This window comes from Crinia signifera, chromosome 2, assembly GCF_055691185.1.
Source record: "Crinia signifera chromosome 2, ASM5569118v1, whole genome shotgun sequence".
NCBI lineage: Eukaryota > Metazoa > Chordata > Amphibia > Anura > Myobatrachidae > Crinia > Crinia signifera.
Window position 1 is genome coordinate 248,879,849 of NC_139218.1, and position 19,090 is coordinate 248,898,938.

General features: G+C 44.9%; 1 protein-coding gene across 2 annotated transcripts in view; it reads right to left on the bottom strand.

Moving 5' to 3' along the window:
- ALCAM (activated leukocyte cell adhesion molecule) overlaps positions 1–7,028 on the bottom strand; it is a 107,000-nt gene extending 99,972 nt beyond the window's left edge. The window contains exon 1 of one of the 2 annotated variants that reach the window (XM_083174234.1): positions 6,491–7,028. In XM_083174234.1, coding sequence (XP_083030360.1) covers positions 6,491–6,548 — 58 coding nt within the window. In that variant the 5' untranslated portion in view covers positions 6,549–7,028. The remainder of the gene's footprint in view (positions 1–6,490) is intronic. The other variant, XM_083174235.1, reaches the window with a different exon arrangement.
- Positions 7,029–19,090: the final 12,062 nt, after the last annotated feature.

Genomic DNA, 19,090 nt, shown 5'->3' on the forward strand with positions numbered 1-19,090 from the left:
ACTGAAACACCATGCTGCCAAACTAGCTAGTTTCTGATTCTGTGTTAGAAAAAAGGTCTAAAAGAAACAGTCAGGGGCGTTAGTACAAAACTGGCACATGGTGACTGCACAGAGCATAGACCTAAACAGGTGTGTGACCTGGAGGGGAGCCCATGTCTTGAAAACTGCCCAAGCACAAAAAAATGTAATAAGCATCTGTGTAGCACTAAATAACAGTTCAACATGTAGGGTGTTTTTTATTCACAGAAACAAGATTTGTGGAGATTGGTTCACTTTCGTACATGAAATTGTATATTGCCTACAAAAAACAACTCACCTCCAGCAAAAATATTGCATCATTAGTTCATTACTGGTACTATTAAATAACAAAAAAAAACACAACAAAGCTCATATTGCAAGGTAATAGATGTGGAGCACAAACTGCAACAAATTGTAGCCTTAAATAACAGCTTGAGGTAGTCATTACTCAATGGGTTTGGTTAAATGCAGTGCGCGGTGAATAGAGCCAAGAGGAAGATCCTGGAGGTATTCCAATCAGTGCAGTTATGTTGAATGGCGGTACTTGTGGGTGTTTAGTCGCAACAACCAGCATTCTCTGGCTTTAGTGTGCTGCCGTGCTCGAAATTGCATTGCTGACCTAGTTTTTTTCAGACTGTTTACCACCCTACCCCCCACAAGCAGAAATCCACCAGTCAGCCTTAACAGGGTACTTATTATTATAATTTTATTTATAAGGTGCCACAAGTGTTTCGCAACGCCATACAAAGGAACCGTACAGGGAGACAAAACTTGGCATAACATTGAATAAATAACAAAAATAGAGTACAAATAAGGAGCGCCACAGTTCAATACACATTACAGCTTAAATATAAGTAGTGAGGACTCAATCAACATACTATAAGGGGCTTGAGGCCAATGATGGAGATGAGTATGGGGACAAAAATGGTCACTGAGTGTTTGAGTATAGGAGAGCTGTGAGTGAAATGTGAAGAGAAGAGGGTTTTGACAACAGGAGGGAAGAGGGCCCTGCTTGGTGGAGCGTACAATCTAGTAACTTAACTGAATACCTCCGGGAGCTCCCACCCAGCATTGTTCTCAGCACACTGAATTGAATCGACCCCCAAAAAATGCAATCTGAGGTGCTGTATACAAAGTTGAATCCCTGAATGTGGTTTTTGAATAACTTGCTTGTTCAATGTAAAATATATTTGCATAGGTCTCTTATGGGATTCCATACCATTATACCATACACTTATTCCAGGACAAAACTATACCAACACTTGAAGTTCTGGAAGAATGGCACAGTGACACTTGGGCCTACAGATAAGAGAACATATCTTCTGCAGTGTGCATGTGAAATTGTCATAAACTTAAGCCCCCTACAGAAGGGCCTCCGTGCTGATCACCACCACCTCCACCCAGGGCCATACACACAGAGCGATCTGTGCTTCATCTCTAAGCGATCTAGTCAGATTGCTTAGAAATGGGGTTAAAATTGTCCCATTTGTACACTCCTTAATAGTCTATTACAACTGACCGAAAAAAAGAATGCTATTTAAACTATAAACCAAAAGAGATATCTATTTAAATTGTTTAATAAAATGCTTATGAAATAACAGGATTACTATAAGAACAGTGCACGTTAGATTCACAGGGTGAGATGTATGAAGCACTGAACATAATTTAGAAGTGAACCAGTGGAGAAGAGGAGTGGCAACCAATCAGCTGCTGCCTATCATTTTATAGGATGCACTTGACATACTTCAAAGCTGAATGGTTGACATGTATGTCAACTTGACTGTCTTAGGAACATAGGGCCTTATTCTAGTTCACTCTTTCTGACAAAATCCTTCTTAGATGGACAAAACCATGTGCACTGCAGGGGGGCAGATGTAAAATGTGCAGAGTGTTAGATTTGGGTGAGTTATTTTGTTTCTGTGCAGGGTAAATACTGGCTGCGTTATTTTTACACTGCAATATAGGTCTCACTTTGAAGTAAAACCCCACCCAAATCTAATTCTCTCTGCACAAGTTACATCTTCCCCCCTGCAGTGCACATGGTTTTGTCAATCTAAGAAGGAAAGAGTGAACTAGAATAACCCCCATAATCTGTTCATACAAAAATGTTAGTTTTCTTGATTTATGAAGTCATATTCACTATCCTGAAAACTCTGTTGTATTTTGGGTGCATCTCTGTAGTAAACAGGCACCACGGTTGCTTCACACTGTATATTGGATGGACCCAACAATAACAGGGAAAAATTTGGTCATATTAGAAAATAACTAAAAAAAAAAAAAAAATTTGTTATACTGTAGTTGTTTCAAATAGGATCAGATTTTCGAAGTATATTTACTAAAATTAAATACAAATAGTCTAATTAATGAACATTTAAAATGCTTATTTTCCACTGATTAGAAATAAGTGGGATGGAAGACCACTTACGAGCTTCCATTAAAAGTATGGCTTGTGATTGGTGCTCTAGCACCAATCCCCTCTGACACCATTTAAGTTGGCAAAGCCTCAGGAAAATTGGCTGTGTGTAACCGCCCTAGGGTTCCAGCTGGAAGGGGACTGCACTGCTATCTTTTACTAAGTGGTAGTGCTGCTTTAAGCACTAATGATCTATTTTTGGAGAACTCCACTCAGGATTAATGCCTTGTGTAATTACTATTCATTTCTTTTATTTTGAAAGACAAAATTAATGTTCACGTCCACCTACTGATGTTTTAGTTACATCTGTCACATTACTGCAGAGTGCTGAGTTTAAATCCTTACAATCCCTCTAAGTTGTATTGGCATTTTTGTCACAGTTCATTAGAATAGCATTGTAAAAGAGTACAATTCCACTGCAAGAGCTAGACTGTTTCACACACGTTCAGCTGCCTCCGACCAAGGAAAAGCAAAACAGAGAAAACATTTCCACACTGGCCATGCTCCACTGAATTATAATAAAGTCAAAACCAGTTCTAAAATATAAATAGCCCCAAGACACATTATGAGTAAGTCTCGTCTATAAAGAGAGGGAGACTAGCTTTATGTTGAAAGGAAGGATGACACATAAAACAAAATGCAATGAGACACGACTGTCCATTTTAAAATAAACATTTCCTGGTTAGCGGAGATTACATAGTAACATTACGGCATATGTAATAGCATCAGTTTGGGATTGGGATGCAGGCATTTTTTTTAAAGGCGCAATCATTTACAATGCAAAGTCATGCTTTCTAAATGATTGCCACTTTAAAAACAAAAAAGTCTACGATCGGCTAGCATCGAGCACTTCAGACAATTACAATATGCCTCAGAATTTGATGGCAGGTAAGAACCACTTGGACCATGTACACAAACACTAACCTACTTGAGTTAATCTTATGTTGGGGCACAATCAATCTACTGCTATATTTTTGCATTGTGGGAGGCAATATACGGGGAGAATATACAAACTCTACAAAGTCAGGGCCATGGTGAAATAAAGCCTATTACGTCAGTGCTAGAAGGAAGTAATGCTAACCAATACACCTCCTGTACTTCCCAAGATCATCATCAGACAAGTATCCTAAATGAACTAACAGCATACGTAATATGTTTGCAGGTTATAAATAAACAATGATAACCTCTAAGTGAAAAGGCAGAAATGTAGCAAGGCAATGCATTTAACAAATACAGTAAACATTTTATTTAGGTTTTGAACATAAACAAATGGAAAACGCACAAAAAAAACCAGTATCTGCATTATGATGCAACATAGCTTTAAAAAATATGTAAAATAACATGGTCTGAAACTGCAATCGTGCATAAAAATGTAATGTCTAATATACAGTAGGTCTGGATATGATAATTTCGGATTTCATGTTTAACACAATTACTTCCTGATAGTTGGGAACATCAAAAGGAGGGTATTTATCAAAGCTTGGGAAGAGATGAAAATGGGAGAAAAAGTCCAACCAATCAGCTGCTGTCATTTTTCAAACACAGCCTGTAAATGTAAAGTATAAGCTGACTGGCTAGTACTTTATCGCTTACAGACTTTGATAAATACCACTTCAAATAGGACTCAAAGGAAACAGATGTTTTTTCTATTCTGCTAAAGTTTTATGTATATGCTATCCTGCATTTGAAAATATGCTTATAAAAATAAAACAGCAGCATAGGGGAAAAAAAATTCTATATATTTTGATGCATACATGTCAGTACTAAATACCAGGAACAGCTACCACAGAAATTGTGTTCGATTGTGCTTGATTAATTCCAACCAGTACATGCTATGCAGCCAACATCCACAAGTTGGCAGTGGTATTACATACCTATATCAGAGAACCTGTGCAATGGGGAAACAATATACTGTAGATCATAACAAGATTCATGCAACTTGTAAATTAATTAAATAGTTTTCAGCCAAAAAATGAATGTTATTAGTGCATACGATCCTTCTGAAAACACTTCCATTATAAACAGCTCAAATATCTTTTTGGTTATAAGTGTTATAGAGATAATGAAAAACAGTCTAAAACATTTGTGCAATTACTCCAAAATGAGTCATTTCTTGAGAGAGACTATCCACTAAAATAACTTTACTCCATACTGGCACAGGACTGGTTCTACAGATTACAGCTTCCAAATTGCTTTACAATACTGGAGAGATAGATGCTGCTGTTAAATTCTGAAATAAAATTGTTTTATAGCCCACTAGCGCAGACAGTTGGAGATGTGAAAGCACTGGAAGATCAAGTAGCAAATATATGGCCACAAATCTTAGTTCTGCTGTGCTTTTTCCAGGGGAGGAGATGGGTTGCTATGAAGTGGGGAAAAAAAAGTGGCAAAATCTACAGCCACTCCCTAAATAATTTTTTGTTCAACCAAAGTGATTTTTAGAGCGCACCCCTGACCCCCCCCCCCCCCTTTCTAAAACCACAATATACATAGCTGCATACATTTCCTCCTTTTATAACGTGGCAAGGTGGAATATGATCAGCTATTATTTAAAATAACTAATGTCTCTTATCTCTGCATTCCTCTCACACTCAAGCACAAGTTGTTGAAACAACCATGCACACCAAGCTATAGAGACAAGTAGCCAAACCAGAATAACTGCTTTGGCAAAAAAAAAAAAAAATTCCTTTTTCCGTTGCTCTTTTGTCTGATTAAATGTAATGTTTCAGAACTCTAAGGAAATGATGAGTAAACAGAGTACTCTCTATGCAAAGCAAATGTTAGTTTTTAAGGCAAAGCGTTTAAAATGTATAAAAGCTGAGCAAAATCCAAAACAGTAAAAATATTAAAGGACATGAGCTAAATAAAACAAAAATGTAAAGTAGATTTGTGGGTAACCGTACACAAGTCACAAATGTTGTGTAACAAACAAAAAACGACTGACTGCCAGTCTAACAAACAGGAGTCAACAAGTAAGTTTTATGAGGCTTTCTCATTTACAAAAACACAAGTGGGGGTCCCACGGAGCTTGGATGGTCTTTGTCCAAACCTCTAACATATAAACCATGTAAGGATTTCATAGCTTCCAGGCAATAGAGAAAGATAAATCACATTCAGAGGGGTAAAGGAGATAGATGAAAAGAAATCCTTTCTGCAGCTGTGCTTCATGAAGGAAAGCCATATAATACTTCTCAAGTAGCAATGTGGATTTCACCTAAAGACATTGTGTGTAAAGAAGCAATAGGCTTATTTGAAATATTTGTGTATTATCATGTTACGATTTCTGTGCCATCCATAGCACACAGAAACAAAAGGTGAAGCAGAAACCCAACAAGAGTTGGATGAAAATGCAGATAGAACACATTAGACTGGTGCTATCACATAATGCACCACATGAGGCTGGTAAGTCATACCGGTCTATAATGAATGGGGGAGGGGCTCTTATTTGGGTGGCAAAGGTGTAAAGTTTCATGTACTGGGAGAACAAAGGCTTTGTGTGGACTCCTCTTTAGGATGCAGGGGTGTGCTGACACCATTGAACAAATAGTAATTACAAAGAGATACAGTATCATTCTGCACAGCCTATGATTGCCCATCAAACCCAACAGGTTATGGTAAGATGTAGAGTCATTACTCCCACTGACTGAGACAAGTTGCAGGGTTGCTGCTGCCGTGCCCGGCGCCACCAGCCAATTAGGAATGAAAGCCTGTGATAGTTGGCATCCTAGCAGGATACATGCATGGCATCAGTCAGAGGAGATGCCACCATCACATGCCCAATGCCACATTAGGTGACTAGCCAGAAGGTGGATCCCGGTGAGAGATGGGGCATCTATTGCCAAAGGGTTTTATTTTGAATAAACAGCCTATGTACTGCAAGCACATACGTGTTGTGTACCGCTACATACATGTACGTGACGTCACCGATGCCCTGGATGCCCGGGCTGGGCACTGCCCGCACGTACAGCCATCATTAATGCAGCTGGAATAAAACTTTGCTGCGTGGATGCAGCGCTAGATGTGACCCGCTCCCCATGCCCGCACTACACCCGCTGTTACCTGTCCGGAGGGTGGCCGCGCACAGCACACACACGGCCAGGAGGCTACTGGATGCCATGACCCGGGATCCGATGCCAAGACGCGGGGAGAGAGTTGTCCGGACCGGCCGGGGTGTGGGGGGAGGGCACCTGTGGCTCCGGCGTCCAGGGGTAACAACAGCGCTCTCTCAGCTGCAGGGTATCACACTGCACCAGTATCCCCAGGTAACGATGCCCTCACCCGGGCTGTGCAATCACAGGGAGCGCCCAGAGCTGTCCTGCGCTAAAGGGCGCACAACTTGGATCCGGCGGAATAAGTTGAGGATGCGGCGAATCCCGACAGGTGCTGCCCGGTCACTATGAGGCTCCGTCCCGCAGCCGCTACTCCTGCACACTGACTCTCCCTCCAGCAGCCCGCTGCCGCCTCACTCTCCTCCTCCCAGCACAGACTGCCTACGCGCGCTCCCGCCGCCATGCGCGGGCACACTCTCACCGCGGGGCGGACGGGCCGCCACGGGGACGCGCTCAAACTTTCCCAATTCCCAGGTCCGTCTCCCCCAGACACACTCTATCCCTCCTTTCACCTATGTGTCTCCGGGCAGCGGCGGCACTAGCCCGGCCTGTTGTGCACTCATTACATGGGGCTGCAGCAGCCACACGCACCGGCTCCCGCAGCTGCGGCAGGTGTGCGGCTGCGCGCGCTCCCGGCCCGGCAACAGGTGTCTCGCGCTGTCCTCCTCGCGGCGCTGCAGGACCTCGAGTGTGGGAAATCTCATGAGGGGGCGGGAACGCGCGTGGAACAGATCCCTGCACCCCCGGTCCCTGCCTTAACGGCAGCCAGACCAGCCCTGCTCGTGACTCGGTTCGCACCTGCTGCACCCATCCACGGAGCATCATCGGTTCTTTCCCCAGAAGCCGTGGGAGGCTGCACTGGGCTGGTGGGAGCGTGCTCCGGCATCCCCGTCGCGGCAACAACGGCAGGTGATGCCTGGCAGCCGCGCACTGTCAGCGGTATGGAACGCGAGCCCGGGCCGCTCATCCGGACTTTTACAAACTTATGTACATAGGGAAAGGTGTCGGCGGGGGCGCCCAAGTTCTCACAGTCACCTGGATCATCAGCCAGCCAGCCGGGTGTTGCTGGCAGTGCCAGGGGGGTGGGCGCCGGCTGGGCTACGGGTTACTTACCTGCCGAAGAAGCATGGGCTCGTTCCTGAGGGTGGCACTGGCCGTTCGCCACGTCTCTGCCCCAGCACTGATTTATACAGAATCAGATATTATTGCTGTGCTGCTGTGTGCGTGGCGTTTGCGGGATATTACATACAGAACACCTCTGTGATCGCACAGGGGTGCCCCAGCATCGCCTGCCTAAAATCAGTGTGACTGAACCCCAACAATGAGGTCACCCAGAGTTCACCGAGTTTAATTTTGCTGGGCACTAATATTAGGGCACCTGTGAGGAAAGTGCTCAAATATTGGGTAATTTCTCATCTTTGCTGCCATCGCTTACGCTACAGAACTGACATAGCGTAAACCGCACCACCCTGGGTCTACGCCACCATCTATTAACTTTAGAAAAGTTGTGTTGAGCGGAGCGAGACACCTAGCCCGAAGCGTGGCGAGCGGACAATGATGTAATTCTGAAAGCGGCTAACGTAACTGGCGTAAGCTGTGGCCGCAAAGATGAGGAAGTAACAAACATTGTTATTTTTCAATCATCTTCAAAATAATCATCTTACTTAAGCTTTTAAAAATTAAGTAGTGATGTTGGCCATAGCAACCTATCAGATTCTGGCTATCAATTTCTAGGTGCAGTAGAGAAATGCTAGACAGATTGGTTGCTATAGGCAACATCACATCACCTATTAATTTTTACAACCTTTAGTAAATGTACCCCCTAGCATCCATACGTCTATAGTCCCCCATACACTGCAGTGACTTTTCCCCTCGGAGAAGTTTCACACAGTGCTTCCTGGAGCCGCCGGGGCAGGATCTCATGCAATATATATTGCATGCAATCCCAGCCAAGCTGGCCTGGCTCAGAAATAAGCCAAGAGATTGCTTATGCAGCAGGGACAAGTTGGAGGGTCTGATGCGATGCGTACGGGACCGCACATTGAATCAACTCACTGTTGTCACTTGTCATTTGGGTTCTTTTCCTGTGATTGATACAGTAGCTGCAATCACAGGAGAGAGCCCAAATTGCGGGTAAGTCGCCCAGTGTATGGGGGCCTTATGAAACATTACTTTGGTTACGGGTAGGTATTTATTAGATAATAACTGATATTATCAGTGGGACACCGCATATATATTAATAAATATGCCCAGGGGAGGCTACTGTGCTTCATGTGTGATACCAATAACAGGTAGTCCCTATAACAACAAAATGCCATATGTTCTACTGGGAAAAAAATGGAAAAATAAATTACAGACAAAAAATGGTCCACATTTATTGAACTGGCTGTCATTTGCAGTATTACATTTCAAATTCCATTTATTAAGTTCCCCATTTTATTTTCACCTACTGTATATACGGGTGATACTTTACACAGGAAAGCAGCAGCCCCAGGTAATTTGGAGCACATACAGGTTATTTAGATACTGTACTGGTTATCTGTACTTTGTGCATGCAAGAACAGGTCCTGCGATGTTGTAGGCAGAATGGCAAGTAGTCTGTCTACTGCCTTTAAGAAGGAGGGAAGAGACCAGGGATCTCCTGTCATTGTACAGAGATTTCCTGGCTTTTGCAGCACCATGTAGTGTTTATTCTAGCACTGGCTGTCTTTGAAAACCCATGCAGTTCCTCTTCCTTGCCTGGGGTGTTGCTGTCTGCTGTGGTTTTAGCACAGGTCTGGTTTGCATATCAGTGCTGATATACAGACCACACTGTGCTAGAAGCACTATAGCAGACAGTGACAATCCAGCCAGGGAAGAGGAACTGCATGGGTTTTCAAAGATGATGGGTGCTAGAATGAACACTGCCATGGGTGCCACAAGCCACCACATGGCAAGTTCTTTCCTCCCAACTGTCACGATAACAGCGGGACTGTCCCGATTTTCGGGTCCTGTCCCGCTGTCCCACCCGCGGCAGGCATTGTCCCACTGCAGGGGGTGGCAGTTGGGAGACCCCCCAATCTAGTAGAATAGACGTTGTGCGCATGTGCACAGCGTCTATTCTCGTATGAAAATGAGGTTGCGACTAATTAGCATAAGCCGCACCCTCATTTGCATACGCCCTGCCCCCTGTATTTCATCAGGACTGAAGTTGGGAGGTATGAAGTGAGAAGTCTTATTCTGCTTCCTGTGACACAGGTTCCATTGCTACTGCAGCAGGAGGCATCTGCTTTTAATAGATGCTTCCTGCTGCATTACCATACAGAGCTTCCAAGGAAGGAAGGCAACTCGAACCACATCTAAAATATCAGGTGTATATTCTAACACCTATTTTGTTGCTGTTTATGTTTGCCACTGTAATAACATTTAAAGCCCTAGTACTGTAACAATTGCTGCAACTTGTAATCTTGTTAGTATAGGCTGCAGCAGTTGAAGCTAGCCAACATTAAGCTCCATATACAGTAGGCAATAAGTGCCACTGCCAATATAGTTAACTATATCGGCCACCCCATTGGGCAAACGACATAGCGCATAGACACTGAACAATCATCTATATCTGTGTTTAATTGTGTGTCTCCGAAACGCCACCATCTGTTGGCAGCAAGTACATCTCTTTCTCTCACACATGCACAAACACAGAGGCAATCACAAGTTAGCAGACTAGCTTTCGCAGCATTTGTTTCAAGCGGGCTTACTAGTATCCTTTAACTATATAGTTCAATGACATTACTGGGTCACCTGTGGTTCATGCAGTTACTGACAATATTGTCACAAGTGATGATGGGGGAGGATGAGTCATTAACGATGAGTGGGAGCGCACATTGTTAACGATATTAAGCATCCACACTACAATTGTCTAGTGCAGGCACGTCCAAAGTCAGGCACGGGGGCCAATTGCGGCCCGTGCTGTCATTTTAAGCGGCCTCCAGCTGGAAGCGGGCAGAGCATCAGATGTGGGAAGCACAGCACCGTACACTAAAGGTGGGGCCCCAGCGAGCGCGCCTTTACCTTGCTGTCTGCTGCAGTGAGGAGGTGCCGGCCACCACAGTCAGATGTGTTTGGCGTCCTACCCCTGCTGCTGCAATTGTATATCACCCTACTCCACAATCACAGTGACAGCAGTGTTTGGGGAGGGGGGCAGCAAGGGGGATGCTTGCTCCCATAACATGCAGAGCGGAGGAGGGCAGCAGCGGGAGCCCAAGCATCTCCTGTCCTTGCAGTGTCCTGCTTTGCCTCTCCTGCCTCTGGCTCACACAAGGGGCTGGGAAACATACAGAGAAGGGAGGGGACAGTGTGGGGGACATACAGTGAATGGAGGCAGTGATGGCCATTCAGAGAAGGGGGAGCAGGGGCAGGCTGGGGGACATACAGTGAATGGGGCAGAGTGGGGTACATAGTGAATGGGGGTCATACAGGGAATGGGAGTCATAGAGTGAAGGAGGGTCAGGCTTGGGGACATACAATAAATGGAGGCACTGATGGAGATTAAGAGAAGGGGGGCAGGCTGGGGGACAGAGTGAATGGGTGCAGAGTGGGGAACATACAGTGAATGGGGGCAGGCTGGGGGTCATACAGTGAAGGGGCATGCTGGGGGACATTGAGTGAATGGGGGCAGAGTGGGGGACCATTCTTATGTGATTAATGATTCAAAGAATGTCAGGCTGAATGGTCGGCCCCCACACATTTACACTTCATCAAATCTGGCCCTCGTCGCAAAAAGTTTGGACACCCCTGGTCTAGTGTGTATGAGGCTTAGAACTGCTCTGCAAATCTATTCCTTTATGTACCTACCGTGTTTCCCCGAAAATAAGACCTACCCCAGATTTTGGACATGTTTCCAAAATAAGACCTAACCTGAAAATAAGGCCGATTAAATTTTCAAAGCAATGGATTCCAAACAATAAATACTAGCCCCCTTAAACCTCTGCTAACCTCTAGGTGATCTTCGGTCACATCTGAGGTATTTAGAGACCACCGGCTTCTACAGATGCTGCTTTGCTCCCGGTCCCAGGGATGCATTGCGGGAGGCAGTGTGACATCGCCGCACACATCACGCGGCTGCAGCAAAACGGCTGCAGCAGAGCATGGAGCACTGGTGTTGCTGAGACTGAGAGAGGAGGAGAGGTGTGTAAAGGAGGCTGTTACGGTACGTTCCCTCTCTTTAACGGAGGACTGGGAGCATGTTTTAAAGGAGGATTGCTGTCAATGTGTACCGTATTAAAATAAGACCTCCCCTGAAAATAAGGCCTATGGTGTTTTTTGTTGGTTGAAAAAAAATAAGACAGTGTCTTATTATCGGGGAAACACGGTAGCACTGGGAAAAAGTCATACACTACTTAAAATGAACTTCAGTAGGAAGAGGTGACTTTTTGTGTGTATTCAAAACAAAGAGGACAAAGACAGAACAAAAGGTATTTTGGGGTGCACTTATCAAATGAATATGTTTACATTTAATTCAATTAATACATGATTGTTACAAAAAAATTAATACTTAACTTTTAAGTACTGACCTAATCTGTCAACTTCTACATACTGCCATACATCACTGTTCTGCCTAATCTAGTCTGATCTTAGAAGCCAAGTAGTGAGTGGCCAGGTCAGTACTTATGGTGCCCATACACACCCGATGTCGCATGCCATCTGCGTTCCTACATCAGGTGCTGGAAGAGGGCTGATGGCAGGCGGCGGTATATTGCAGCACTATACAGGAGGGCTGGCAGGTGGCTGGGGTCAGTAGCGGCGGCAGAATTTGAAAAAAACTATTGGTACTTGTTTCCTAGCACAGCCACCACGATTTCTATCGTGGTGGTCGTGTCGGAAAAAATCGTGTCGGTCGCGTCGGGTGCATACCAAAACGCACACGACGCGACCGACGCGATGTACCTGATTTCTCCATAGGCTTCAATGTTAAATTTTTTTAACATTGAAGCCTATGGAGAAATCGGGTCCATCGTGTCCATAGGCTTCAATGTTAAATTATTTTAACATTGAAACTGAGTCCATTTAACATAGTAAAAAATGGTAAAAGCGCCAATATGGGCCATTTCTCATTGGTTATGGCCCCGTCATGTGTGTAAAAAATAATGGCCCCCCATTGTGGCCACCACCCCCACGATTGACGCGAACCCGAAGCGTGGCGAGCGCAGCGAGCCCGCGAGGGGCGGCGGTGCGCGTCCTCCGACCTTTTCATTCCCCTTCTATCCACGTCGGCGTGGAGTTGAGAATAGATTAGTGTGGCGAGCGCAGCGAGCCACCGAGCCCGAAGCGTGGCGAGCGGACGCTGATACCTTCACAGATCCCTGCGTCCCCTCGCGGGCTTCACAGGTATCAGCGTCCCCTCGCGGGGCTCGCTGCGCTTGCCACACTAATCTATTCTCAACTCCACGCCGACGTGGATAGTAGGGGAATGAAAAGGTCGGAGGATGCGCACCGCCGCTGCGCTCGCCACGCTTCGGGTTCGCGTCAATCGTGGGGGTGGCGGCCACAATGGGGGGGCCATTATTTTTTACACACATGACGGGGCCATACCCAATAAGAAATGGCCCTTATTCGGCCTTTTCCCATTTTTTCCTATGTTAAATGGACTCAGTTTCAATGTTAAAATAATTTAACATTGAAGCCTATGGACAAATCGGGTCCATCGCATAGGCTTCAATGTTAAATATTTTAACATTGAAGCCTATGGATGAATCGGGGGCATCGCGTCGGGCGCGTATAGGCTTCAATGTTAAAATATTTTAACATTGAAGCCTATGGGGAAATCGTGGGCATCGCGTCGGTCGCGTCGGGACCAATGTTAATGGTCCCGACCGACGCGATGCTCCCGATTTTTTAACTTTGCCGGCAAAATGGACCTGATTTCAAAGGATATCGGGTCCATCGTTGGGATCGTGTACCTTAACTTAAAGGTACACGATCCCAACGATTGTGGCCATGCTAGGAAGTACCAAACTATTTAAACACTGGGCGACACTCTAATTAGTTGTGAGTACTCTCAGTCAATCAGAGGCCTCACATTCAGGTGGCTGCTGATTAGCTGAGAGAGCTCTCTCAGCCAATCAGAGGGCCGGCCAGTGTTTTAAATAGTTTTTTTTCACCCCTGCGCAAAGAAAATACATGTCTCCTGATGCCACAGGTGAATGCTGCAAGTGCAGAATGAGTAATGCTAAATTTTTGCACTGCATGTGGGCCTGTTCCAAGATCCTAAAATTTTGTCGCAAGGTTCTCCATTTCATCAATTCGCTCTAATGGTGTGTACACACGGGTACAATCAGCATGAGATTTTGACTATATAGTATGCAGATCGCACAGCTTTTTTACCTTGAGATGCCGATTGCGCACACACCTGTGACAGCACAAATCGAAATCCAGATAGACAGGGCAGCAATGACTATATAGTGGAAATTTAATGTAGATAGCATGAATTGTATGTAAATAGTACAGAGTTAGCAAAGATTGCATAGCACTCGAATCTTAAGTCGAATAGCAAGGATATCTCACCGTGTGTACACAGCATTAGACCTCTCCTTTCTTCCAGACTCAATAGCCTGCTTATGTCTTAACTTCAAAAACTGGAATATACCTCCTTCCTCTACAAAATCCCTATTCTTTCCATTATCCCAACACTAGCAAAAAAGATCATTCTCATGCACTGGACAATGATTACTACTCCATCTCTTTGTGAACTCAAAAGTAAACTGCTTCAAATATTATTATTTGATAAACGTTCTTTGATGCTCATACCCCTTTTACACTGAGTCAAAGACCCAGGTCGGACCCAGGTCAGCGTTGGTGTAAAAGGGGCCAACCCAGGTCCAGTAACACTGGTCTCCTACCGAGGTCCTGACCAGGGTTGAACACTGGTTGGACCTGGGTCGTGGGCGGTGTAAATGGTCCCAACCCAGGTTGGGACATCCGGGTAGTGCTGAAAGGATATCAGAAGTGAAGACAGCAGCCAGGAAGCATACAGGGGGGGGGGGGGGAGGTTGCAAGATCTTGAAAAAGGGTGCAGTCGGCACCAGAAACGCGTTGATCCAAAGAAGCCGTAACACCGGGACCGAGATAGCATACAAGCCGCAAGCTCAGTGCCCAAACTCCATCAGCGGCTTCCCGTGTCTCCCGGACTTTGTTCTATGAACTGTCAACAGAAATTTTTATTCTTTTAAACCTTTTTATTGTGAGTTCTGTGTTGTGAATAAATTATTTTATGGAAGTGGATGCTCCTTGGTGTCAAAGAAGTTAAAGATACCATTTGAGGAACTCGAGGCAGAAATTTAATGTAAGTTTCCATCCATTTATACTTTGAGAAAAGTGGAAGTGGCATTTATCCTGAGGTGACCAAAGATACCTTTCAGTGTACGCGGGACAGAATAATGTAAGTTCCGTGACCCTTTCTGCATTGAACTGAATGCAGTTTGAAAACTGAAAGATACCTTTATGCACACACCTGCCAGAAATTTAATGTGAGTTTCTGTACGGAGAAAATGGAATGATCTGAAGTAGAGGATTTAAGCCGTCAACCTTTATATCATATCCGAATCTCCCAGAGTCTCCAGCACTGATTTATCTCAAACTTTGTACATGGGTCTGCTGCTGCAGGGGAAGGGGGCTGGGGGAGCACATGGGAGATTCTGCACTTTTATACCGCTATGTGTCCTTGAGCACTGAATATAACTTTTTGAAAAACATTTTACAAAATAAACAAACCAACATTTTTCAATGCTAACTTGTCATATCTTTTAAATTTTATTTTAAATCATTGATGGAATGTTGGCTGGCAGTTTATCAGTCCTAAAATGGACATTTTTAATGTCATCCATAGGGAAAAGCAGGGCTGACCCAGAGTCAGTGGAAATGGCGCAGACCCTGGGTCCGACCTGGGTCACAGTGCTGTGGAAATGGGGTATGAAGCTGGGTCCAACCCTGGAAACTTTTGTATTGAAAGACCAGGGTCGGACCAGGGATTTTGGTGTAAAAGGGGTATCAATCTTTATGAAACTAAGGGCGAGATTTAGTGAAATTACCGTTTTTTACAAATTGCGATTTTGTCCTAAATCCCCTATATCGCACTTTTAAAAAAAAATCGCACTTTTGCTGTGAATTCGCATATTTAAGATATTTCAAAAACCAGCACCGGGCCCAACCAGCCAGCAGGGTAATGCCAAAGCCGGGGGGAGACTTTTTATACAAGTCCCCCCGGCCAAAGCATTCATCCCCCTGACCGGTCAGCATGGGCAGGGGTCCTGGGGGAGTGGGGATCCCCCCCAAAGAAGGGGTCCCCCCCTCCAGAACTTATCTGTCCGGGGCTGTCCTCGATGATAGAGAAAAAGATAAAGAAACTATTGTATACTGCTGTGGAACTATGAGTCCCAGCAAGCCTGCACCACATGCAGGGACTTGGAGAACCACAAGTCCCAGCATGTGGGGCAATAAAGGGCCTGCTGGGACTTGTAGTCCCACAGTAGCACAAATAGTTAAATAAATACACACACACACTGACAGTACAACTTTATTACACACGGAGCCCATTCATCCATACTCACCTATATTTTGCGACGAAGCATCGGTCCCCTTGTCCTGAAGAATCCAATGGGGTACCTGTGGAGATAAAACATACTCACAGCCGTCTTCAGCGCTTGTCCGGGAGCCCAGCAGCACTGTAATCACGGTCCGGTGTTCTGTTTACATCTGGGGCTCCGCCCCCAGACCGGGACTTAGGCCCGCCCACCAGCCAATCATGTCCGGGACAACCCCCATGCCGGTCCATGATTGGCTGGTGGGCGGGCCTAAGTCTTAACTTGGCGATTTCTGAAAAATGTACGATTTCGTACATTAAAAACAGAAAATCACTCCCTATTAAATGTCACCCTCAGACCTCCTTTCTTAATAAATGGAAACTCTTCATTGATTCGCTTGAACTAACCCAGGAGTCCCAAATTTTGTCATTCCTACGATGAAATGTGATGGCTACACATGAACCTTCAACAACACATATTCTTCTCATACCTGATACTCACTCCCCCACCCCTCCTCATCTTCTCCCTTCTGTCTTGTGAAATTCGAATTGTCTTTGATTGAATTGTTATACTAGCAACGTTCCACTTTGTATAACTTGTCAGTTCCCTCAGACAGCAAATTACATAACAAGTCATAACATATTTGTAATTATACTCTGTTGTAATCCAGCCGATGGACTAATTGACCTGTAATTGACAATAGATATAGTTAATACGTCTATGTTCATAGGATAGTGGAAACTGCACAAAAGTTATCCTGTTCATCCTTTGTTTATATGCAATTGATATTGATTGAAGCATTGTATAACCCATTTTATGATTGTAAAACAATAAAATATGTTAAACCAAAATTTTTTTTTTCAAATTCTGCCCTCCTGCACAGTGCTGCGATACACCGCCATCAGCGCTCCCCGAGCCTTCCGCCAGCACTTAAAAACCACATGTGATTGCTCATGCAATTGGATAGATATTCTGTACAGTACATAATATCTATTGAGGCTACATTCGACCGGCGGGCCCGCACATCGTGTTGGGTTACCTATTAAACATGTATACAGTGCTTTGATTTATCGCACATATGTGGTCGAAGGATTGTATGCAATATTGTACTAGTGTATGGGCACCATTAGATAGCAGACAACTAATGGTGTGTACACATGGGTACAATCACCATGAGATTTTGACTACGTAGTCAAAATCGTATGCATATCGCACAGGTTTTTTACCTTGTGATCCCGATGCGCGGGACAGCACAAATCAAAACCCAGATAGACAGGGCAGCAATGACTATATAGAGCAAATCGAATGTAGATAGCATGAATTGTATGTAAATTGTACAGAGTAAGCAAAGATTGGGAATCTCACCGTGTGTACACAGCATAAGGAATACTTTAGGCAGTATTTTTGGTGGTCTCGCAAGGCTGCAAAATAATACACAAGTGTACACTCTTATTAGTTGTGCCACATTAAAATGTTTACCTCCACTTCAAATTAAGATGGGCCTAATGAAGAGTTTTGTGAAAGCTCTGAATGAACGCCATGGTTTCGGTTGAAAGTAAAGATTCTGCTAAGAAAGAAGGCATATTTGTTGGCCCCCAAATAAAAAACTGCTTACAGATTAAATAGTTAATGCTAAACTGATAATAACTGAGGCCCTTATTCTGAATCGGACGGTACGGCCCGCGTGCGGCCGTACCGCCGATGTTTTTAGTCTGCACATGCGCAGAGGTCAATCTGCGCATGTGCAGCCCCATTCGCCGCAGACGTATTTCGTCCGCCGCAAAGGGGGCGTATAGGGGCGTGAGGGGCTTCATACCCTCATTTCCCTATGTATACGCCCCGCGTTTCATGGGCGTTCCCATGCAAACGCGGGGCGTATGCATGCTAATCAGGGTATGACGCCACTGATGGGGGCGGAAAGCTGACGTCGCCGGATGTCAGCTCTCAGCCCCCATACAAGCTATCACACGGACGATTGTCCGTGTGGTCTCAGCTTGCGGGAGCTGCTGTGGCGTGCGGCCCTGCCTTCGATGGTCGACGACCATCGAATGCAGGGGGCAGCTCCCACCATGGTGGAGGCGTACGCCCCACCATTTTTATGCGGATCGCCAGCCGTCCGTGTACGGACGGCCGTGGCGATCCGTCTCGTGGGCGGGGATTGGTTTGTGCGGCCGGAGCACCGTGTGCGGCTCCGGCCGCACCAACCAGAATAAGGGCCTGAGTCTGCTGCTTGATCCTCCTTCAAGGCTGCTGTGCGCTGATGCTTAGAGAACAGAAAAGAGACCAACTAAGAGTGAAATTTGTGCTGTGCAGGACGTTGGGCCTGATTCTTATTTGGAAGTAAAGCAAAAAAACAACAACTTTGTGTCTGGGACAAACCATGTTGCCATGCACGTGGAGCAAATACATTTATATATTTTTGTGTGCAGGATAAATACTGGCTGCTTTTGCATGTAGCCCACAAATGTCAGACTGCTTTATACTTACACTGCCGGAGCCATTGTACAGTAACTGCATACAGGATGACAAGCCCATGAAATAGCAGGGACACACCTGCATTTGATTTGCCACTCCTTCATTACCTCCCACAATTACTCCCTGAATTCAACATTTGACAAATACATGCTCACTGCAACCAATGTCACAAAACCACTGCAGAATATGCAGCAAGGAATGTTGGTGAATGTCTAAAAGAAGAGACGCTCCACTGCCTACAATGGTGACACTGCAGAAATCTCTGAACCAGATCTTATTAGCTATCTGTGTACTATCTCCTCTGCTACCTAAAGATTTTTAGATTATATTCCTTGTAACTCTGAAATGCAGTTTACTATATTGTAGTTCTTTAAAATAAGAAGTAGTCAGAAGCCAGACACATTATGGGCCTTATTCTAGTTCACTCTTTCTGACAAAATCCTTCTTAGATGGACAAAACCATGTGCACTGCAGGTGGGGTAGATGTTACTTGTGCAGAGAGAATTAGATTTGGGTGGGGT